Consider the following 23,229-nt stretch of genomic DNA (forward strand, 5'->3'; position numbering starts at 1 on the left):
TGAAGGTCCCATGTGCTGCAACCAAGACCCAGCGCAGTCAAATAAATACATGCAAATGTTTTTCAAAAGTACAAAAAGATGAAAATTCTGTAAAAGCCCTTCATAACAACAATGCAACACAGTCAACACACATGACAGTATGTGCTTCATAGCATCCATCCTCTGCCCCCAAAACCCTGTACTGATCCATGTGAGTGGTCTGAGTCAGCATAATGCGGAAATACAAGAATCAGCAGGATCAAGTTCAAGAAGAAGCCACATGGCTTTGTAGAATAGAACCCAATGTGAAAAGACATGTACAACAGGAATTAATATACAGCTTAACCATTCTTACAAAATTAATGGGCGTTTTTAAAGAATTCCTTTTTTTTAAGTGCAGAAATGATCTTCAATAGTCCAGGTGAGAGATGACAGATTTACAGGCACTTCAGATAAGATGACTCCAGTCATATACAAGTTTAGTTTTATTATAGGCACTACATGCAAACATTCAGTACTTTTTGCTACTTCTGTAATCTTTTAGCAGGGCAGTCAGTTACAGTTTGAATAAGAAAATATAAATAACAATTATACACTTTATTAACAAAAGCTACTTTGAATGATTCTATAACCTTTTTTGGAGAAGGAAATGGCAACCCACTCCAGTACTCTTGCCTAGAAAATTCCATGGATGGAAGAGCCTGGTGGGCTGCAGTCCATGGGGTCACAAGGAGTCGGATATGACTGAGTGACAAAAAGGAAAGGAAGGAAGGAATAACCTTTCTAATGCAATCAAACCCACCGATTTACTCCCGTCGATGATGCTTCTTTCTGTTCTTTCAATTATAAAGTCTCTGAAGACCCAGAACAGAGTGCGATGGATCTTCCACTGCGGCAGGAAATGTTAAATAAGTAACTCTACATAGTTTCTCTGGTAAGTGTTCGCTTTTTAATTTTGATTAAATGCCATATTTTAACACAAATACTATAAGACAATATTTGACAGCTTATATGGTCACCGTTCATTGGCACTTTGTCCCAGCCTGGACACTGACCATGGTGAAATAGATGCCTTTCTGTGCTGCTGGTGTGTGCCGTGCTCCTTGATTCTGCCATTCTGAAACACCACTATCAAGTCTGCGTTCTGGATGGTGGACAGCCGGTGAGCGATCACGATGCAGGTGCGGCCTTCTCGGGCTTTGTCCAGGGCTTCTTGGACAACCTGTTCAATAATCACACAAATTACCTCTGGTCAGGATAATCCTCCCCCTTGAATTCCTCCTTCATAACAAGCCTCACCGTTAATGTATCCAACAATAAGTGCTTCTTTAACAATGTCAGTGGAATACAATACATATTTCACAAAGCAAGGGATCTGTTATACGGAAGATACCGAATCCTAGTTTGGGTTAGTTCTCAGGTAGGGGCTATCTCCAAGTTGTGACTATAAATACAGCCCCTGCGATCATTTAAAAGCATTCAGTAGTGGGCTTATCCAAGCAGCATCCTTCTGGTCTAGCACCACAGTTAAGTCAGGAAGCCTAGGCACGGGCCAAATACAGCTTCTCTGAATTTTGGTATTTTTAAGATTAAAAAATAATTCTCAGTACAACATTATAAAACAACTATATTCCAATACAAGATTAAAAAAAAAAATCTCAGAATGAGTTTATCATTCAGATACCTGAATACTCAACTTTTTCTCAAACTAAAAACAATAGCTAGTATTTACCTAAGGAACAGCCAGGTTTAAACATTTTTCTGTGCTTCCACTTTTTGCTATAGTTGTTGAGGAGATGCTGTCAGTAGAGATGGGACCATGCCTCCTGAATGCAGCTTCTTGGATCAATACAAAGTGATCCAGGGCTATTTTTTGGAGCACACGTGCTATAAGACTAATCTGCCTCATTTCATCTTGGATCTCTTGAATGACAGCTACAGAAAGTGTTTAAATTCCACTGAAAGTAGTTATCAGCCTGAATTTTGTTCTTTACCATAGAAGACAGTAGTGCGAATTTAAACCGTCTAAGGACAGCTGCTTCAAGTGTGAATGAGACCAATTTAAATTCTCACCTTTTCACTTTCCGTGTCCAGAGCCGAGGTAGCTTCATCCAGAAGCAAGATGTGAGGCTGTCTAACAAGGGCGCGAGCTATAGCAATGCGCTGTTTCTGGCCACCAGAGAGCTGAGTTCCTTTGTCCCCTACTCTGGTGTTGTATTTCTGTAAACAGGGTTTTGTTATTATGAAAAGCAGAACTGATAAAGCTGTGAGAAAGAGTCTGCTCGCAGAAAATAGGATAACCACTTCCATATACACAAAACGGTTGAGGTTCAGAAGCTAAGAATGGGTTGATGAGTTTAACAGCAAAAACATAGCTCTAAACGGCAGGATTAATTTCTCTTCTTAAAAATAGACATTTGTGTCTTAAAAATTATGTTTTAGTGTGGACAAATTAACCTGAGGAAGACTACTGCTGCAATGTTAGTCTCTTCAAGCCTTCTGGTTTCACTATATTTGGGACAAAGACTGGTCAGAGGAAGGAAATTTGATTTTAACAGGCTATGCAGAATAATATAATTGAAGCTCATTTTATTTATGACCAGTAGGTGATGCTCTCTGCATTATTTCAAGAAGTGAGGAAGGGAAGATTCTTAGAACGCTAACCTTTTGCTGTCTGTTTTTATAAGACTATTTCCAAAGCGTCAACAATTTTAATGGATGCCAAGAAATTCTATTTTGGTATCTAACTTGAAAAGCTGAAATCTCCTGATTTACTTTTGTTTTTAGAATTCTCCTGATAGTAGATAATAAAGTATTAAATATGACGGTAAGGACTGGAATTAATAGGGTAAATAAGTGAGAGCAGAAATGCAATGTATAACCTAGAAAACTGCATTATCCTTTTTCATTCTCAGATTCTTACCAGGCTGAAATTCTGTAAACTGTGGGCTCTGATTCTGACATCCAGAGTTTGATTTTTAAATCATGTCCTACCTCCTACTCTGCTGGTGAGAACGTAAGCTGGTGCAGCCACTATGGAAAACAGTATGGAAATTCCTCAGAAAACTAAAAATAGAATTACCATATGATCTAGCAACCCCAGTCCTGGGCACACATCCAGACAAAACTCTAATTCAAAAAAAAAGATACGCGCACCCTATGTTCATAGTAGCACTATTCATAATAGCGAGACATGGACGCAATCTAAATATTCACTGGCAGATGAACAGTTACCAAAGGTGTGGTGCATACATACGATGGAATACCACGCAGCCATAAAAGAGAATGAAATAATACCATCTGCAGCCACGTGGATGCAACTAGAGATTATCACACTAAGTGAAGTAAGTCAGAAAGAGAAAGACAAATATCATATGGTATCACTCATGTGTGCAACCTACAATATGTCACAAGTGAACTTAGCTGCGAGACAGACTCGCGGACACAGAGAACAGACTTGTGTCGCCAAGGGGAGCGAGGTGGGGAGGGATGGAGAGGGAGGCTGGGGTAAAGCAGAAGTAATTACTGTATACAGGATGGATACACAGCGAAGTCTTACTGTTTGGCACATTTAGTATCCTATAAAAACCATAATGAAAAAGAATATTAAAAAAGAATGTGTACATATATAGGTTACTGAACAACTCTGCTGTATGGCAGAACTTAACACTGTAAATTGTTGTGTTCAACTGTACCTCAATTAAAAAAAACTCATGTGCTATGTAGGGTTGCCTGTTTTTGCTTGCTATTTGTAGCAACCCTAATTCTGTGGTACTCAACATAGAGCTTTCCACCTGCAGATGATGTGAGCGAGCTCGGGGGAGGTTTGGTCAGACGGTTGCAACAGGCCCACCCCAGAGCTGCAGCCACCGGGGAGGCCGATGCACTGAAGTGAGTCCCACGCAGGTGGAGGGGTTTCCAGGCTGTATGGCCACAATACAGATCCCACTGAGGCAGATAAAGGCAGGACTGTAAACCCCGAGAGAAGGAAGCTAGACCAGTCCCGCTGCAGGATGAGGTAAATCCTAGTGTGAACAACAGAGGTGAAGAAGTAGGTCCTTGGACAGAATGTAGGACTTAAGGGGTTTTGCCTTTTCTTTCCACATGTAGACACTGAGGAAAAGAATTCTGATGTGTACAGGCGTGTTCTGTGGACGCAGCCCAGAGCCCAGGAAGACAGGGCTCTGTGGCAGACAAAGTGAGGGGGGCAAGATACACTTCATAAGCTCGATGATAATCACTCTCAGTATTTGTCTTTGTTAACCCCTAGCCCAGTGGTTCTCTAACTGTACCTGCATCAGTTACCACCTGGGGTACCAGAACACAGATTCCTAGACCCCAGTTCCAAGTTTCTGGTCCAGCAGGTCTGGGGTAGGGCATTTCTCACAAGATCCCAGGTGACACTGAGATGCTGGCCCATGCCCAGACTAACTGACCTCATCATTAGTGAAGGGGATTAAAGTTATGCATTAAATGTTCCAGCCTTAGGAAGGGCCCAATATCCACAGATGGGCTAGAAGGTTAAAGGAGGGGAGAGAAGGTTGGGAGAGAAATGATGGGGACGGTCACACCTGCTTCTGTGGGCCCCATGCCCTGATGTGGAGGGAAAGGCCTCCCAGACATGTACTTTTTAGTCAGACTGCTCACAGGGAGTCAGGCAGGTGGTTGGGTAAACATGACATAGACGGGGATGGGAAGACTCTTGTCTACATTGGGTGTGTTTTGGTTGCTCATTTCTCTTCACCGTTGGGATCCAGCCCTTTACAAATCACAACCACAGGCTCCCAGGCACCGCATCTGGTGAGAGACGTCTGGCAGCATCTCGATGAAGGGGTGGATGTTGGCCTCCTTGGCCGTGTGCTCAATCTCCTCCTGGGACACGACCCAGCTGTTGTCTCCATAGGTGATGTTCTCGCCGATGCTGCAGTCAAACAGAATGGGCTCCTGGGACACGATGCCCATGTGCGCACGCAGCCACTGGACATTCAGCTGCTTTATTTCCTTGCCATCGATTAACTGAAGACAAGAGATCATGGATCAGCCTCAGAACCAGAACATTTTTGAATTTAGCAAAATTAATGTTGTTATTTCCTACGTTAAGACTGCAAGTTGTTATGAGACTGTTGTTGTTGCTTTTAGTTTGGACTGCCGAGGTTAACTGAATCAGGTTATAACTGCATGCTTTGGGGAACTGTCATGTTTCTTGCATTTTAACTCTAGCTTCTGATATATGCATCTCGAAGGCAGAATAATTGCTGTCCCTTGGACCACAAGATCAAATTAGTCAATCTTAAGGGAAATCAACCCTGAATCAAGCCCCCACCGCCATTGGAAGGACTGATGAAGCTGAAGCTCCAGTATATTGGTCATCTGATGTGAAGAACCGACTCACTGGAAAAGTCCCTGATGCTAGGAAAGATTGAGGGCAAGAGGAGAAGGGGGTGACAGAGGATAAGATGTTGGATGACATCACCGATGCAATGGACATGAACTTGGGCAAACTTCGGGAGACAGCGAGGGACAGGGAGGCCTGGCATGCTGCAGTCCGTGGGGTCACAAAGTCGGACACAACTGGGTGACTGAACAACAGCAACAAGGTATAATAATACCCATCTCCTCCATCCCAGATATCCACGTTCTAGTTCACGAAACCTGCTCATGCTATTCACACGCAGAGAGAATTACGATGGAAGGCTGCTCATCAGCCGAGTTCAAGATGAGGAGCTTATCTTGGATTATCCAGGTGGAACCAAAATAATTATAAGGGTCCTTAACTGTGGGGGGTGGAGGGCAGCAGACTGGGGATCACAGTGAAGCAACACGAGGACGACTCGATCAGTCGTTGCTGGCTTTGAAGATGGAGGAAGGGGCCATGAGCCAGAAAAGATAAGCAAGCAGACTCTCCCTGAGGGCCTGCAGAAGGCGCACAGCCCCGCCGACACCGTGCGGTCCACTTCGGACATCTGACTTCCAGAATGCATAAGACAGACCTGTGGGGTTTTACTCCCCTAAACTGGCTGTAATTTGTTGTAGCAGCCACCAGAAACTAATAAAACATATTCTATTTCTGTGGCATTTTTTAAAAATAAGATGACTTTTTTAGTTTTCTGGCTGTACCATGTGGCACACAGGATCCCAGTTCCCCAACCAGGGGCTGAACCCTAGTTCAACTGGAGTCTTAACCACTGGACCAGCCAGGGAAGTCCCCCATCCTTACCGCTCTGTATCGATTTTTCACAGGAAAAGCTTCCACGGTTCGATTGGAAATAACTAACTGCTATCACCACATAACAGGCCTGGAGGTCACATTTCTGATCTGACCTGTTAGTCAGGATCAGCTTTTTGAGGACTCAAGTGAAACAGAAGTGAGCGTGGGAGGATGCCGCTATCTCTCTAAATAGTTGTTGACCTTAGGAAAGTGAGTTAGTACCTCAGTTTCTTTGCACGTAAAATGGGAATGATTATAATCCCTAAACTCCGGAATTGAGGATTCAGCGACGTCAGCAGGGACCCCACTGAGCACAGTGCTGGGCACAGAGTGTGTGAAGGACTGTCTGTGGTTTGGAACGGTGCCTGTGTGATGCACTTGGAACCACAGCAGAGGGACAGATGTCTGAGGGGATGAAAGGATGGACAGACATCTATAGCTTACCCAGAGCAGCAGGAGGGAGAGCCTGGCCTTTCTCTAGGAACCTGGCTCCCCTTGGATCCCTCTGCAGAAGCCTGGACGTGCCCATTACAGCCTCGCAGATAAAAATCCTTCCTCTCTGATGGAGACGTATCTGCCCCAAAGATCTACTTTGCAAGAGAACGCTGGCATTCAAGTGAGAGCTGCCATAATCGTGGAAGAAGACATCAGTGACTCAGCTTCGAGCTTTTCTAATACTGATGAGTATATCCCGAGCTATAAATATACTCTGAATCCCATGTGCCCGGCTGCCCGCCTCTGGGAGACAGCTGGCCAAGGACAGGGTACATACGGGCTTTGCTGCAGGAAGGTAGCTTCTATTCGTGAAACTAACAGGTGCAAAGATGGATGGAAAACATAGCCATGACCTTATTAGTACCCAGCCCAGTTGCCATGGAGACTATTCCAAGCATCTATGCTCCAGGCTTCCTCGTGGTGTTAAGTGAAAGTGGAAAGTAGAGGCTGAAGAGAGGAAAGAAAAACCACACAAGGATGGTTACAAACCATATAGCAGGTCAGGCTAGATGGAACACTGCGCACTTGAGAAATGGAGAACTGAGGGAAGAAAAAGAATTTTTTTCCAGACTTATACCCCTAGGGGGCTTCCCTGGTGGCTCAGATGGTAAAGAATCTGCCTGCAATGCAGGAGACCCAGGTTCAATCTCTGGGTTGGGAAGATCCCCTGGAGAAGAGAATGGCAACCCACTCCAGTATTCTTGCCTGGAGAATCCCATGGACAGAGAAACCTGGGGGCTACAGTCCACGGGGTTGCAAAGAGTCATACACAACTGAGCAACACACACACACACACACACACACACACACTACTAGGAGAAAAAAAGACACTGTTTAACTAATATAATCAGATGAATATGACTGATCCCTGCAAGCTTCAGTGAGTTTTTCCATCAGACATACAATAAGATGCTTAGAGCTCCTCATCCTCACACTATACACAGCTACTGCTAACTATTTAAAACTTGTGTTTCCTAAAGGATCCTTTCCTGAGGGAAAATATGTTTAAAAGTCCAAATGTAAAAAGATCAATGCACATCTTCTTTGGCTGAGGCACGGGTGGTGGTCTGAGGAAGACCAAGGAAATCCAGTGAGTCTGTGAACACTGCTCAAAAGATCCTGGCCTAAGTGAAAATCTCAAGTAACACACTGACAGTAACAATGAAAGGCTAAATTAAAATGATGAGCTATCCCTATTCTAGACTTAAATCTACTGCCTGATTTCAGTAGCACAATCAAATGTTAAATATGTATCATTTTCCTGTATGTATTTACTCTGAAATAATCATTTTAGACAAGTTATTGAGCACTGATTATATTATAGGTCCTGTGTTGAAGTATGCCTCATGCACTCTCTCATTTCATCTTGACAAAGCTTGCAAGATCGGTGTGATTTTAATCCCCATTTTACTGATGAGGACACGAGCAGAGTTTGGTCATTTGTGCAGGGTCACGTTCTTAGTGGCTAAGGGAGCTCAGGTGTGCACACTACAGGTTAGATTTTGGCTACACAGTGGTTGAGAATTGAAAAATACTTTCTGTCTTCCTTCAAAGGAACAATGTGTCCATCTTAGCCCAGGTACCCACTGGGTAACAGCCAGACGACAGGCTTTTAGCTGTGTCCTAAGAGGGAGAGAGGACTCTGATGGTGGTGTGAAGGATGGGCAAGGAGAGAAAGGAAAGGTCAGGGGAAGACCAAAGACTCGAGTGAGTCTCAGTGAAGCTAATGAATGTAAGATTCAAGGACCCTCATCTGCAGGCAAATGCTGGGAGTTACACAATGTCCTGGATGAGGGGAGGCCAGGCTGTAGTCAGGGGGTTTTCTGGCTAAGCCTTTAGGATAACTTGCCTAAAAAGGAGAGGGACCAGAATCCTTAAGGCTTTAATATTTTGTTGTGAATTTTTTTCATTAGAAGTAAATATTTACGCTTGTGACTAATTCTGTGTTCCTAACTCTTTCAAGTATAGTCCCTGAACCTGTACAACTTTCGGGCCCCACGAAACTCAGAACCTCTACTCTCTGAACAATCCCATAGCTTCATTTTGTAAGACTCGCCACAGTGTGACCTGAAACTTGCAAAGTTACCAGTTCAGTGGTCCTCAAAGTCTGGTTGGCATCAGAATCATCTGGGAAAGTTTAAAAAATGAAAAGGCCGGGTCCTAACCTGTGTGAATGAGCCAGGGTGGCTGCATTCTTTGTGAGCTCTCCAGACCATTCGGACCCACACCAGTCTGAGAACCAGCACTCAGGTCAACGTTGCTAAGTGTGACTTGAGGCTTGCTGATGGTCACGAGCATTTCCTGACCTCAGGGTCAAGTCCTTGCTTCAGTTCTTACAATCAAATGACGCTCCGGTCCCCAGACTCATTTTTTTTTTTTTCATGGCAGTAAGAACTAATTGCTAATAACCTATTGACTTAGTCTTTAAGACTTAGTCTTTATGATCACCAATTGATGTTCATAAACAGAACTTGGCACATTTACTAGCCTTTATTGGGGCACTTCCATTAAGAAGGCCAGCCGCTGTGTAGCACGTGGTGGCATTTCAAAGCTCTAGTGCAAACACACAGAGCAGATCATCGTGTTCCTCCAAAAGATGAGGGCGCTTTGTTTGCAGTGCATCATCACTGTAGTCCTGAGAGGGTTATTCTACGCACTCAGCACTCATTTCCATATTCTTGTGTGTCTGTCCTTTCACCTATCAAGGGACTGCAGGACTAAAATCTATTTCCTAGGCTCCCTTCTGCCGCCAGAAGTAACTGAGGTTCTACCAGTGAGATGCCTGGTGGAAAACCTGGAAACCAGAAGCTGTGGTAAACCGTCACCCATGTTCCGGCAGAAAGGAGCTTTTGCAGCAGCGAGACTCTGTCCTTGTGTCTTCAGGCTTGGAGCAGCTGTGACGTGGGCACCAGTCCCGGCAACTTCCTGGCCACAGGATCCCAGCTGCGGAGCTGATTTGAATGCTGGGAGCGCTGACTCTGACTCCCCTCTGCCAGTGATGATGTGAGCGCTGAACCCCCTTATTAAACGAGCAGCTGCTCGGATGCCCACAGCGCTTTGTTTCCTATGCCGAACCAAAACTGGTATGGTTCATGCCTTTAATTTTGCTCCCCTGCGTTAATGGATGTGGAGAATAACCATTTATTTCTTTACTTTCTTGTAGTCTGATTATTTTACTGTTTACCATTATTGCTGTTTTCAACTCCAACACTCTGTTATCACCAAGAGTTTTTCCCACTACAGTGACTACATGTGCAGTTGTGGGGGCAGGCTGGGGAATGAAAATTTTTTGCCTTTCCTAACTGGGTTATAATCAAACAAGTTCGAGAGTCATTATTCTAATTAAATCTGCTATTTCAGCCAACTTATGCTGCATTCGTGCATGATTAGTTGCTTTTGTTGTGTCCAACTCTTTGTGACCCCATGGACAGTAGCCTGCCAGGCTGCTCTGTCCATGGGGATTCTCCAGGCAAGAATACTGGAACAGGTTGCCATGCCCTCCTCCAGGGGATCCCCCCAATCCACGGACTAAACTCATGTCTCCTGAGCCTCCTACATTGGCAGGTGGGTTCTTTACCCACCTGGGAAGCCCAACTTATGCTACATTAGGAAAAAACCACTCATCAGCCACAGCTCACATTATCTCTTTCATCAAACAACATCTTGATTGCACACCCTTATAGCCTTATGCCTCTAGTTCTAGTTTTCCCTTAAGAATCAACTCTAGATCTATCATCCATTTAAAAAAAAATTTTGGCCACGCTGAGTGACATGCGGGATCTTAGTTCCCCCACTAGGGATCAAACCCATGTCCCCTACATTGAAAGCAGGGAGTCTTAACCAATGGACCACTGGGGAAGCCCCAAAGTCTATCTTCTTTAACTCATGGAAGGATATGCCCTATCTCTTCAGTTAAAATCTTTAACCATCCCCTATAATTCATTAGAGATTAACATATAACATGCTGCTTAATAAATGTCTCTTAAGGACCATGATCACTGTCTGAGAGACAACTTTTCCTCCTCTGATGGCTTCATTTGTCAGGAAGGTCTTCACTGAGAGTTCTCTGTCCAAACCTTAAACATAAAACTGAAGCATAAAGTCAGAATTCACAGAAAATATGTGATGAAGTAGTAAAAATAAGGAACTAAGCTTAAAGAAGAACAAAGCGTACATAACTGTCACAGAATAGACTCACTAAAGGCACAACTGTCTTTGGATACAATAAGAGATATTTATGATCACTGTGATTACTGTGAGGAAGTGCAAAGAGCCCTTGCCTACAGGTAGAAAATGCTATTTCCATGTCAACCATTAATGCAAGCAGGACCCACAAGGAGCTGGTGGGCATCACCTCACTGTACAAAGCAGGTGTCCATCCTGGTTGGGCAGTGCCCAGGCCATTCCAGTTGTTGAATATTTTGAATGTTACCCCTGAGTATAACTGATAACTCAAGGCCTACATAATGGAAATGTTTTGCTATAAATTTCACTCCTTCCTAATTTGATTCTTTTCTAGTCCCCATTACAGTCATTTCAAAATTCACTATTTGGGGGAGTTCCCTGGCAGTCCAGTGGTTACAACTTCATAATTTCACTGCAATGGCCCAGGTTCCACCCCTGGTCAGGGAACTAAGATCCCACAAGCTGCACAGTGTGACCAAAAAATAACAATCAAAAATGTCCCTACTCCCTTCACAACGCCTATCTCATTCCCAGTGCCTAAGATAGTCCCTGACAGGCACTCATTGACAGTTTACTGAATGTCCCATGAATCAATCTGACCCTTCACTTACCCTTTTAGTTTAGAAAGAAAAGAGAATCCCTCTATGTTCTTTATCTGTTTCCCAAATTTGTTGATATCGCTTTTTTTTTCCTTAGAAGGTGTCTGAATTTCCTTTCTCCATCAATGGTTTTATCCCATCTTCAGCCATAAAAATGTTCAGGATTCCCCATGATGAACATCTTCCCTGGGTTCTGCCCAGTGGTATTTTCCTTCCCTCTCCTTTGATCTGCCGCTAGTCTCCACACACCTCGTCTCCGTTTCCCTCCTAACCATGCCTCAGCCACGCGCAGCTGTCTTCTCCCGCCACCACTTCACTGAGGAGACTGAAATGTCAGAAGCAGCACATTAACGGCCAGCCCCTCCCACGTCTTTTCAGTCTTCACTGTACCCCGTCTCTCCACGGCGTCTGCCACTGGGGACCGCCTTCTCCTTGCCATCCCTGGCTTCCATCTGGCTTCTCTCAGCGCCCCTCCTCTGCCTTTCTGGATTTCCACCCCCCGGATCCTCTCATGTAACTGAGACCAAGGGAAGGGGGATGGCAGGCAAAAAGGCTGCTTGTCGAGGAGGGGAGGGTAGTAGAGTTGAAGGAAGGGTTGGACAAATTGGCTGGAACAGTGGACACAGCTTTGAGACTGTGTCAAGGAGGTCAGGCTTTAAGTGGAATCATTGTTCAAAGGTTTGTAAAGCCATGGCTTATAGTCGAGAATTAAATAGGCATTAAGAAGATGAAAAATTTGGAATGAGCTGAACAAGAAAGGATGCTCAGAAAGACCTAGAGATTATTATACTAAATGAAGTAATTCAGACAGAGAAAGGCAAATATCATATGCTATCACTCACGTGGAATCTAATTTTTTAAAATTATACAAATGAGGAATCTAATTTTTTAAAATTATACAAATGAACTTTACAAAACAGAAAAAAGACTCTCAGATTTCGAAAACACACTTATGGTTACCAAAGGGGAAACATGTTGGGAGAAGGATAAATAAGGAGCGTGGGATTAGCACACACAATCCTCTATATATAATACAGATAGCTGACAAGGACCTCCTGTTGAGGGAACTCCACTCAATATTCTGTAACAACCTGCATGGGTAAAGAATCTGAAAAAAGCGTGGATATATGTATATGTGTAACCGAACTGCTTTGTCGTACACCTGAAACTAACACAATATTGTAAATCAACTACATTCCACAAAAAAATAAAGAAAATAGTGCGCTCACCACTGTGCCAGCCAAGGGGTCATAGAACCGCTCCAGGAGCTGGATGACCGTGCCCTTCCCGCAGCCGCTGCTGCCCACCAGGGCCAGCGTCTGGCCCTTCTTCACCTCCAGGCTCAGCCCCCGAAGCACCGGGATGTCTGGTCGAGTGGGGTAGTTGAACACGACGTCATTAAATGCCACATTTCCTTCCACTGTACTCTAAAGTCAGGACAGTAACAGTAAATTTCATTGCTGCAATCCTGAAAACTGACTTTAGAGCCAATCCTCTGTACTGCCAGGTATCAGAGGGCAGCGACCTTGGATTGCAATCAAGCTTCAGTTGTAACTGCTAGAAAGTAATACAGATCTAAAAGGGTCAGCATTTCCACAGCATGTCTCATTAACACAATACAAATGTGATAACCCAAAGCTATAACAGAATTACCTACACATAATAAAACCTGATTCGCAGGATTTGTGTATAAAATGGGCAGTATTCCTATATCCCTGTGGCTCTGTTATATAAAAGTACTAGATGTTAACATGTATCAATATTATCAGCATTTATTAAAATGAACCCCTGATCAAGGAAGTTTCATTTTACTACCAGCAAGTAAAAGCACAGATTTTATTAAAGTTCCACTTAGAATACATTCATTCATCAGTTAGGAGCAGGTCACGTAATCAAAACACAAAACTGACCGGCTTTAGGCCTTCTGTGCTGTAGCTGTCGATCAGAGGAATTTTTTCAATGATATTGATGACGTGGGCTGCTGACACTTTGGCCTTGGCATAGTCAGGAGCAAATGAACTGACCTGTCCCACAGCCATGGCACCAAAGACAATAGCTGAGAACACTCTGCCAACAACAAAGACAAAATGTGTCAAGAGTTAACGACTGCAATGCCCAAAGGGTGGCACTTCTACAACCTGAGAGCGCTACCTCGAAGAATCCCAACACATTAGTCGAAAAATAAAACAACCGTTTCCTTATAAGTTCATATCAGTGTGGTTAACTGATTGTAAAATGACCCCACGTTTCACCTCTCTCTGGGTTTTCGCCTTCTTATAATGTGACCTTGCAGCCTCTCCGTGGAAGAAGTGGAATTTGTCTTCCTACCCTTGGAATCTGGGTTGGCCTTGGGACTTGCTCTGGCCAACAGGATGTGGTGGAAGTGACGGTTTCCAGCTCCAAGCCTACGATTCAGGGGGCCTTGTGTGCTCCTGTCTCTCTCATTCCGCCACAACCACAAGCCCGGCTGGCTGGCTGGCTGGAGGACAAGGCACAGACAGAAGAGTGTTGTGTGGGCCCCACTGCTCACTGCACACACGCGTGAGCCCAGCTGAGATCTCCTCTGCCTAGGCCAGACAGCAGAACTGCCTGGCTGACCCCAGACTTCAGAGCCAAGAACAGATGTTCACTATTGTACATTCCTGGGGGCTAGCGGGTGGCTGTCTTGCAGCAGTATCTGTGGCCATCAATAACGGATATAGGCAGTTTTGCTGGAATTGGATCAGAGTCTTAGAAAACCCGTGAGCCATGCAGCAAACAAGAGAGTTCCTTAAACAGCCAGATAGTGTGCTGGTCTCAAGATGCTCTGAGTTCTTTTGGGTTTTTTTTTGGCCATGCTGCAGCTTCTGAGATCTTAGCTCCCCTTAGGGATCGAACCCAGGCCACAGTATAGAAAGCAACTGAATCCTAACCACTGGATCACCAAGGAAGTCCCTGCATCGCCATTCTTAATCTACATCATGGGAATCATAGCAGCTTCAAGTCAGGAAGGACTTCACAGGATGTCAAGTCCAGCTCTCCAAGTTTGTGCCAGGGCGCACACCCCAGGCCAGCTCCCATCCTTTGTTTCAGGAAGGAGAAAGTTTGCTGGAGGAAGTCTTTTGTTAAAAAGTTCCTTTTCAAATCAAAGAGAAATGTACATCCTTTTGCCTAATACTGCCCTTCAAAGAACTGGAATATTATTTAAAAAGCCCTTTGCATCTTTGGTAACTCCTTTCACTCCCAACATTCCAGCTGCCTTTTTCTGGACACATTGATCAAAATGTCTTTTTAAACAGTGGGCCTAGAACCGATACAACATTGGGGATCTTCCCAGGATAATACCGTGAGTCCATGAACAAATCACTCAGATGGTTCATTTGGTCTTCTTATCTAGACCTGTGGGATCTTTTTCAAACAGATAGCTCTTCAGACAGGTCTCCCCTATCTCTTACTCAGAAGACTTATTTTCCGAATCTAACAATCTAAGAGTCAGCAACTTCCATCAGTTGAATACCTTAACCTCAGAGTAAAGCACTAATTCGGATTCTCCGGTGACTCAGAAGGTAACGAGTCTGCCTGCAGTTTGGGAGACCTGAGTTCAATCCCTGGGTCCAGAAGATCCCCTAGAGAAGGAAATGGCAATCCACTCCAGTATTCTTGCCTGGAAAATCCCATGGACAGAGAAGCCTGGTGGGCTACAGTCCATAGGATTGCAAAGAGTCGGATGGGACTGAGTGACTACACTTTCACTTTCAAAGCAATAATTATCAAATAATTATCTAATCAAGTACCAATACCAGTGAAGCCTGATTACAATCTTTTGGTCATAGTTATAAAGAGCACCTGCATATCATCTGTCAGAGAGAGGTTGAGTGGAAATTTTACAATCTTCTGTTGGGGTCATCCTGGGAAACCTGGAATGCACGCACAAATCGACATCTAAATAGGATGTAAATGTTACACTGACACATACTTCCAAGTTTGGATGATGCTGGTTTAACTATAAAACTGTGTCACCAGTGATTATGGTAGCTATCAAAGGGCAGCTCACACATCACCAAATCAAGACACTCAGAAAAATTACACTCACTTTTCACTACCAAACCACATATTTTAGTTTAACTGTATATTCAGTACTTTAGAAGGAAGTCCAGGCCTGTCTTCTGACTCAGGTACAATCTTCTGCATTTCACGGTGATGAGCCAGATATTCCCATAGAGCTTTCCTTTTTCATTCCTCAATTTCTCCAGCTCTTACCTTCTAATTCCTTTTCTCTTATCAAGCAAAGCAAATGTATCCTAGAATATTCCAGGGCTCTCAGACCTCAGTGCTCCACATCTATTCTTTAGCTGCCCTGTTCAGAATCTTCTCAAAAGAACCAGGTGCTTGACTCTGGGTGAGGCTTCTTCCCAATCACCTAGGCCTGCTGGAAACCCCATGATGAGTCACCGAGCCATGGATTTGAGAATGTCAAATGTGTCAGCCAGTACTGGAGAGCAGGGCAGATACCAATTCCCCAAATGAAATGGGATGCTTTCAGAGTAACACATGGAAACTCAGAGGCAAAGCGCCAACTTCTGAATCACCAAAATCTCTTCATGAAGCTTCACAGTAAGGCTTCCTATCCAGGCATGAAGCACATGCACCTTGGTTTCATTTCTAGAGCCCGACTGTCAATAGGAGCCCCGTACTTACAAGAGAACATCCTGAAACTCCATGATGCCTTGCGCCACCAAGTAGGCACCAAACCGGAAACAGCCAGCATAGGAGAAATACATCATTGCCTGGGTGAAGGCAAATGTAATTCCAAAGACATGTGCTTTCCTCAAAGAGTTTCTGAAAAGAAGACATTCTGACATTTACTTGACTTTCATTTCTCAGTCCTTAAAACATAATCTTTGATGCGTTAGCAGTAGGGGATGGTGGCATAGCAGACAAAATGGGTTTCATTTCCAAAACCCTAAGTTTGGTCATCACATCTCCACTTTAATGGAGAACTAACCACACCTCGAAGTGTTGAGGTCAAGGTAAAATAAGCCAAGGACAAGAAGAGTTTGTTAGGGGTTAGTGCACTCCTTCCCTTTCCCCCACCCGTGGACATATAACATATACGTACTCTCCACTGATCGCTCGACACGTGTTGACCCAAAACCCATGAGCTTCAGGGACGTGAAGGGCCATGCAGAGGTGCCAGCTGTGTTCTTGACCTTGGGGACCCAGGAACTGAGCTGGATTATTCATGAAGTGGAAGTTTCCCTTGTAACACGTTACAGCAAGACAGGAGGCACTAACCCTCTGGGGGTTTAGGGAAGGCGCCCCCAGGGAGTTAACACGTGTGGTTTTGAGCCACATGGAGCTGGGTGGTGTTGGCGCAGACTGGTGAGTGGGCCTGTTTCAAGCAGAGCAGCTCAGCCTCTGTTTCAAGGACTGGGATTTAAACAATTTTTTTCCTATAAAAAGGGTCTACTATAAAACCCAAATCTGTTCCTTTCATTGTGTGAGAAACAAGAGTCAAAGAGGTCGAGCCTGCTCGTATCCACGTCACTTTTTAGAGCACTCACCGTGAGTTCATTAAAGGACAAAGGGTCTGCACTGGAGACAGGTAAAGAGAACAAGGAAGGGAGGGTGTCCTCAGGAAGCACCACACCCTCAAGCCTCACAGACACCCCAAATTTCACGTTCCACAAAGAACTCATTCCCAGCAGGATCATGTAGTAGGGTCATCACGCAAACACAGGGTCAGAGGCATTCTCAATATCCTCGCTCCCTCCCCTGCCCTCGGTTACCTGCTCTCACAGGTTCTACTTCAGAGACGTCCTTGCCTTAGGTCAGGTCCTGTGATTCCTCTCTTGGAGAATTACAGTTCAGTTCAGTCACTTAGTCGTGTCCGACTCTTTGCGACCCCATGAACGGCAGCACGCCAGGCCTCCCTGTCCATCACCAACTCCCGAAGTACACTCAAACCCATGTCCATTGTGTCGGTGATGCCATCCAACCATCTCATCCTCTGTCGTCCCCTTCTCCTCCTGCCCTCAGTCTTTCCCAGCATCAGGGTCTTTTCAAATGAGTTAGCTCTTCACATGAGGTGGCCAAAGTATTGGAGTTTCAGCTTCAACATCAGGCCCTCCGATGAACACCCAAGACTGATCTCCTTTAGAAAGGACTGGCTGGATCTCCTTGCAGTCCAAGGGACTCTCAAGAGTCTTCTCCAACATCACAGTTCAAAAGCATCAATTCTTCTGCACTCAGCCTTCTTTATAGTCCAACTCTCACATCTGTACATGATTACTGGAAAAACCATAGCCTTGACTAGACGGACCTTTGTTGGCAAAGTAATGTCTCTGCTTTTGAATATGCTATCTAGGTTGGTCATAACTTTCCTTCCAAGGAGTAAGCGTCTTTTAATTTCATGGCTGCAATCACCATCCGCCGTGATTTTGGAGCCCAGAAAAATAAACTCAGCCACTGTTTGCACTGTTTCCCCATCTATTTGCCATGAAGTGATGGGACCAGAAGCTGAAGTTGAACGGTTCTATGAAGACCTACAAGTCCTTCTAGAACTAACACCCCAAAAAGATGTCTTTTTCATTATACGGGACTGGAATGCAAAAGTAGGAGAATTACAACTGCTTCCCAATTGGTTCCCTTCTAGAAGTCTCTCCACTTACTCCCTACCTTCTGGTCAAAGTAATTTTCCTGAAAACAAACCTGATGATTGAAAAAGTCTCCATACTCCTCTCCTACTCGTCAGTGGCTATTACCTGTATGGTACCTGCAAACTCTGGGCATACATATATTCAAACCTCTCCTCCCAAGTCAAAGAAACAATAGTCCGGAAGTTTTCTATCGCTTCAGTGGCAATCTGTAACAGAGAACACTCCGTCTCTAAAGGTACAAAAGCCAGCAGTGGCAATGAGTTGGAATTCCACTAGAGAGATTAATATTATATATTAAATAATATTTATTATGACCTCTGAGTTTCTTTGCTATGGAAAGAGATACTAAGTACGTTATCAAACTGAGTTTTAGATCTGGAAAGAACATGAGCTAATTTAAACTCCTCTCTGCAGAAAGAGATTCTCAAGTGTCAACAGATGAAGACCCTTACCTAAAGCCACATAGCTTTACAGGAGCGAAAGTAACCTGAGAACTCAGTATTTTACCTCTATTGAAGTGCTCTTTCTTCTATGATGGTCACATTTTCAGTTCATAATGATTATATATAAATTATTATAATATCATTATAATTGCTATTATTAAAAATGTATAATGTTTATATTTTTCTCTGCATAATTGTCATTTGAGACAACTAAAGAATATTTGGAAAATATTGAAAAGATAAAGAAGGTAATGAAAAGTTACATATTGGTGTATTTTACATAATAGCTTACATGCTGTTATTTTCTAAAAATATACCTGTTTAACAAAATTGGGCTGCAGTTTTATGTTTGGCTTTATAGCCTTATTTTTTACTTTAACAAACATCAAGAGCTTTTTCCAAGGTTATTAAATATATATATTAACAATGGGTTGTTTAAAGGGCCACTGAACAAAGCTTTTACTGAACAAAGTTTTCCATTCTTATTAAAAAGAATGCTGTGAAAACATCCTTGCACATTTATGTCCCTATTAAATTATTCTCTTAGACATTCTTAAAAGTGAATTAACAAAGTCAAAGAAAATAAACTAATTTTTAAGGAGTACAGCACATATTAACAATTTGTTTTCCAGAAAGTTTCTATCATTTGATTATGTTTTAGTTGAAAGTTAACTTCCAACAAGGCTATCTCATTAGGACAAATACATCATTTACCACTTTTTAGAGTCTGGGTAAAAAGGCTATAGAAAATACAGAAAACACCAGTGTATAATACAAATGATATTTCAGCCTGCTTCAGCGTGGGACTTAAAACATCTGTCTTGTTCTCCTCGTCTATAAAATGAGGGTAGAAAAGAGGGTCTCTGGAGTCCCTTTTAACTCTAATTTTAAGACAAATAATTTTTAGATTGTAAGTCTAAATTATAAATCACTAAGAGAAATTACCCATATTAAGATGTTCTTCCTTTCTCTGGCCTCTTCCCTGGTCAGAATTGACTCCAATACAGACAAATTCAATTATATGAGAGTGATTTATGGCACAAAAATCACAAATCCCAAATCTCACTGATTCTTTACTGAATCCTACACCAATACCTAACTTCAAAGATAATAGTGAATATTTGACAGGACATTGTTAGTTTTAAAGACTAATGCAAAAGGCTACTAGAAGAAATAAATTAATACCATATTCTTAAAAACACAAAAATTATTTTAAAAATAAAGTTAAAAATATTATATTCTGACCCAGCAGGCCAACAAGACTGAACTAAGTTTACCATAAGCTACTAACAAATACAGGGAAATGTCCAGATTCAACTGTTAAAATATTTTATGCAATTATTTACATATTATAAAAATTATACTTATTTTAGAAAATACTAACAGTGCAGAAAGCAAAAAGTTAGAGGAAAAAATCTACCTCCAGTCAAACCCTCAGAGATGATCACTGGTAGAAATATTTTCATTTATGAGGCTTCAAACACAGAAAAGAGGCTTTTTTTGCATTAGTTAAGAAAATTCAGCAAACTTTAAAACTGTCTGCTGAAACAAAACAGACTTCATTGTGAATTTCAATGTAATGATTTTAAGAAATACTTATTTCTGGGCACATTTTTTCTTACGCCAGTGTGTATTGTTTGGTTTGTAACGTCATCACTTTATAGTGTGTGGAGAGCCCAATAAAAGTGAGAGTTCATGAGCTGCACACCTTGAATAGTGAGTAAAATAATATAATCACTGCACAATCATCTTCATCTTGTCACACAAGAAGAAATTAGGAAAAGGCTTAATTAGTATTCTGCATCCTCACAGCTTCATTTACTCCAAATTTTACATAGAGACTCAGTAACCACTATGAGGAAAGGGACGTTGTAATTTATAAGAAGAGGAAATATCAATAGCACTGGGTTTCCCTCAGAAACCATCATGTACTAAATAATTTTTAGGAATGCAAAAAATATGCACAGGTTTCCTGAAAAACCTCACACTTCTCTTCCTACCCTTGTAGAAACTCAAGCGTGATTACAGCTTTTATTTCTAAAAAAGAAAAAGCATCTATTCTATAAAAATGTTCATTCGTGAATAATATGACAGAAATCAATGGAGCAGAGATCACGAGCAGTGTAGAGGTTTTAGGAGCCGGCTCTGACATCACACAGTCCTGCTCTGCAATCCTGGACCTGCTCCGTCCTTCTAGGGAAACCAATAGATATGAAACTGGTCGCCACCTTAGTAGGGAAGACGGTCATCAATCAATAAACAAGTGGGAAAGAAACATCAAGTGCTGAAAGGTGTCAGGAATGAACTCGAATGTCAGGAGAGACCTCTCAGAAGAGCTATGAAGACCAGAGGGAACCAGCTTAGAGTTTTGTAGGAACTGAAAGAAGGCCCATGAGGCCAGGGCAGGTGGATGAGGGAGACAGCAGCACAAGACAGGGTCAGAGAAGTCATCATGGGCTGGCTCATGCAGAGTTTAATAATCCAGGGTTGATTTCCTTGCCAGTGTGATCACAAGTCACTGGACAGGTGGAGGTTAGCAAGATCTTATTTATGTTTATAAGAGATGATTGTGGCCTCTGTCAGACAAATATAAAAAGTGGACAGACAGCCCAATTAGGCTGCTGCTATGTGACTTTGGGCAAGTTACCTGACTCTTCTGAACCCTGAGTTTTATGATCTAATAGGGTAATTCAAAAGGGTTATTGAGAGTATCAAGTGAGAACATGTAGCATTCTTAGCATGATGCCTGGTATATAATAAACAATCAATAAATTGATTGTAGCCTGAAAATGACGATCAGATGGGAGCTGACTTTCACTATTTCATAGACTGGTTGGTGCAGCAATCACTTCCCCTACCTGCTTTTATCTCTCTCTCATGAACCACCGATTTAGAGCATTTACCTCACTCCCGACCTTTATCCAGAAAACCTGCTATTCTCAAACATATCTGTTTCCATCTGCACCCCTTCACCTCCTCCACTTCCAACAAATTACCAGAGTTTTAAAGCTAATGCAATACCTCGAAGGTGAAAACCTGTGGCTTGCAATGAATCAGCTTCCGACTGGTCATCTTCCTACAAACAACCGAAACCTCCTCTCTGGGACACTTTGAACACCTCCATAAACGATGACACTAGAAACAGTAATGCACTTGCTTTGGATGCACGTTTTTTCATCTTCTCATTAGATGAATCAACACCATAGGGGAAAATCCCACAAAGTACAGGATTAAACGAAGTGACTGGTCACAGGACGGACTCCCTGCCAGGGGCTGACGTCACCTGGGCCTGACCAGAGCCAACGTCTGAGGGCCAGCACCATGCTGCTGGACTTCAGGACCAAAGGAAACCTCACATGAGGACTTTCTCCCCCAGACAATCACTGAGAAGCACTAAAGCTGATCCAAAGAAGTTTCCTGAAGGAATCCCAAGGACACAGGGTACAAAAAGTCAGAGGAGATAGCAGAGAGGCAACGGAAACAGTGAGAGTGCTGATAACCAACCAAAGGACCCCCTTCATCATCCTTATTGGTGAGGTGCCTGGTCCAGAGACAAAGGACCCAAGGCCACTGGATCTGCCCGGGTCGCTGCCTTGAGTCTTAGGCACCTTGGAGGGTCCACGGGTAGATGTCACCCTATCCTAGATGGTAGGCCTAGTTCTGAGGGAGCTCGGCTCTGACCACTCGTTTCTGCAATGATACAGATCATGTGATATCAGACTATGCCCCACCATCAGCAGACCTCTGTTTTATTTTTTTTAATGAAGGATAACTGCTTTACAATGTTGTGCTGGTTTCTTCTGTACAACAACGTGAATCAGTTCTAAGTGTACGTATACCACCTTCCTTCTGAGCCTCCCGCTTCCCCTCCATCCTACACCTCTAGGTCAGCACAGGGCACTAGTTGAGTTACCTGTGTTAAACAGCAGCTTCCCACCAGCTATGTATTTTACACATCCAAGGAGCGGTGGCTGCGTGGGCGCAGGAGGGCCAAGAGGAGCTACTCCACATTCAAGGTCAGGAGGGGTGGCGGTGAGGAGCTACCCCTCGTCCAAGGTAAGGAGCAGCGGCTGCATTTTGCTGGAGGAGCTGTGAAGAGATACCCCATGTCCAAAAGAAACCCAAGTAAGGTGGTAGGTGTTGTGAGAGGGCATCAGAGGGCAGACACTGAAACCATAATCACAGAAAACTAGTCAATCTGATCACATGGACCACAGCCTTGCCTAACTCAATGAAACTAAGCCATGCCGTGTGGGGCCACCCAAGACAGGCAGGTCATGGTGGGGAGGTCTGACAGAATGTGGTCCACTGGAGAAGGGAATGGCAAACCACTTCAGTATTCTTGCCTTGAGAACCCCATGAACAGTATGAAAACGCAAAAATGATAGGATACTGAAAGAGGAACTCCCCAGGTCGGTAGGTGCCCAATATGCTACTGGAGTTCAGTGGAGAAATAACGCCAGAAAGAATGAAGGGATGGAGCCAAAGCAAAAACAATACCCAGTTGTGGATGTGACCAGTGATAGAAGCAAGATCTGATGCTGTAAAGAGCAATATTGCATAGGAACCTGGAATGTCAGGTCCATGAATCAAGGCAAATTGAAAGCGGTCAAAATGCCAAGAGTGAACGTTGACATTCTAGGAATCAGCAAACTAAAATGGACTGGAATGGGTGAATTTAA

The 23,229-nt window shown here is 43.4% G+C and overlaps 1 protein-coding gene across 1 annotated transcript in view; it reads right to left on the reverse strand.

The window, feature by feature from the left end:
• Positions 1 to 441: 441 nt before the first annotated feature.
• The window catches only part of LOC133245954 (ATP-dependent translocase ABCB1-like), a 37,542-nt gene continuing 14,754 nt past the window's right edge, over positions 442 to 23,229 (reverse strand). The window contains 8 exon segments of the mRNA XM_061413722.1: positions 442 to 1,060; positions 1,063 to 1,201; positions 2,053 to 2,199; positions 4,789 to 4,995; positions 12,696 to 12,893; positions 13,377 to 13,533; positions 16,144 to 16,284; positions 18,210 to 18,310. Coding sequence (XP_061269706.1) covers positions 1,002 to 1,060; positions 1,063 to 1,201; positions 2,053 to 2,199; positions 4,789 to 4,995; positions 12,696 to 12,893; positions 13,377 to 13,533; positions 16,144 to 16,284; positions 18,210 to 18,310 — 1,149 coding nt within the window. The 3' untranslated portion in view covers positions 442 to 1,001.

This window comes from Bos javanicus, chromosome 4 (assembly GCF_032452875.1).
Source record: "Bos javanicus breed banteng chromosome 4, ARS-OSU_banteng_1.0, whole genome shotgun sequence".
NCBI classification, from domain to species: Eukaryota; Metazoa; Chordata; class Mammalia; order Artiodactyla; family Bovidae; genus Bos; species Bos javanicus.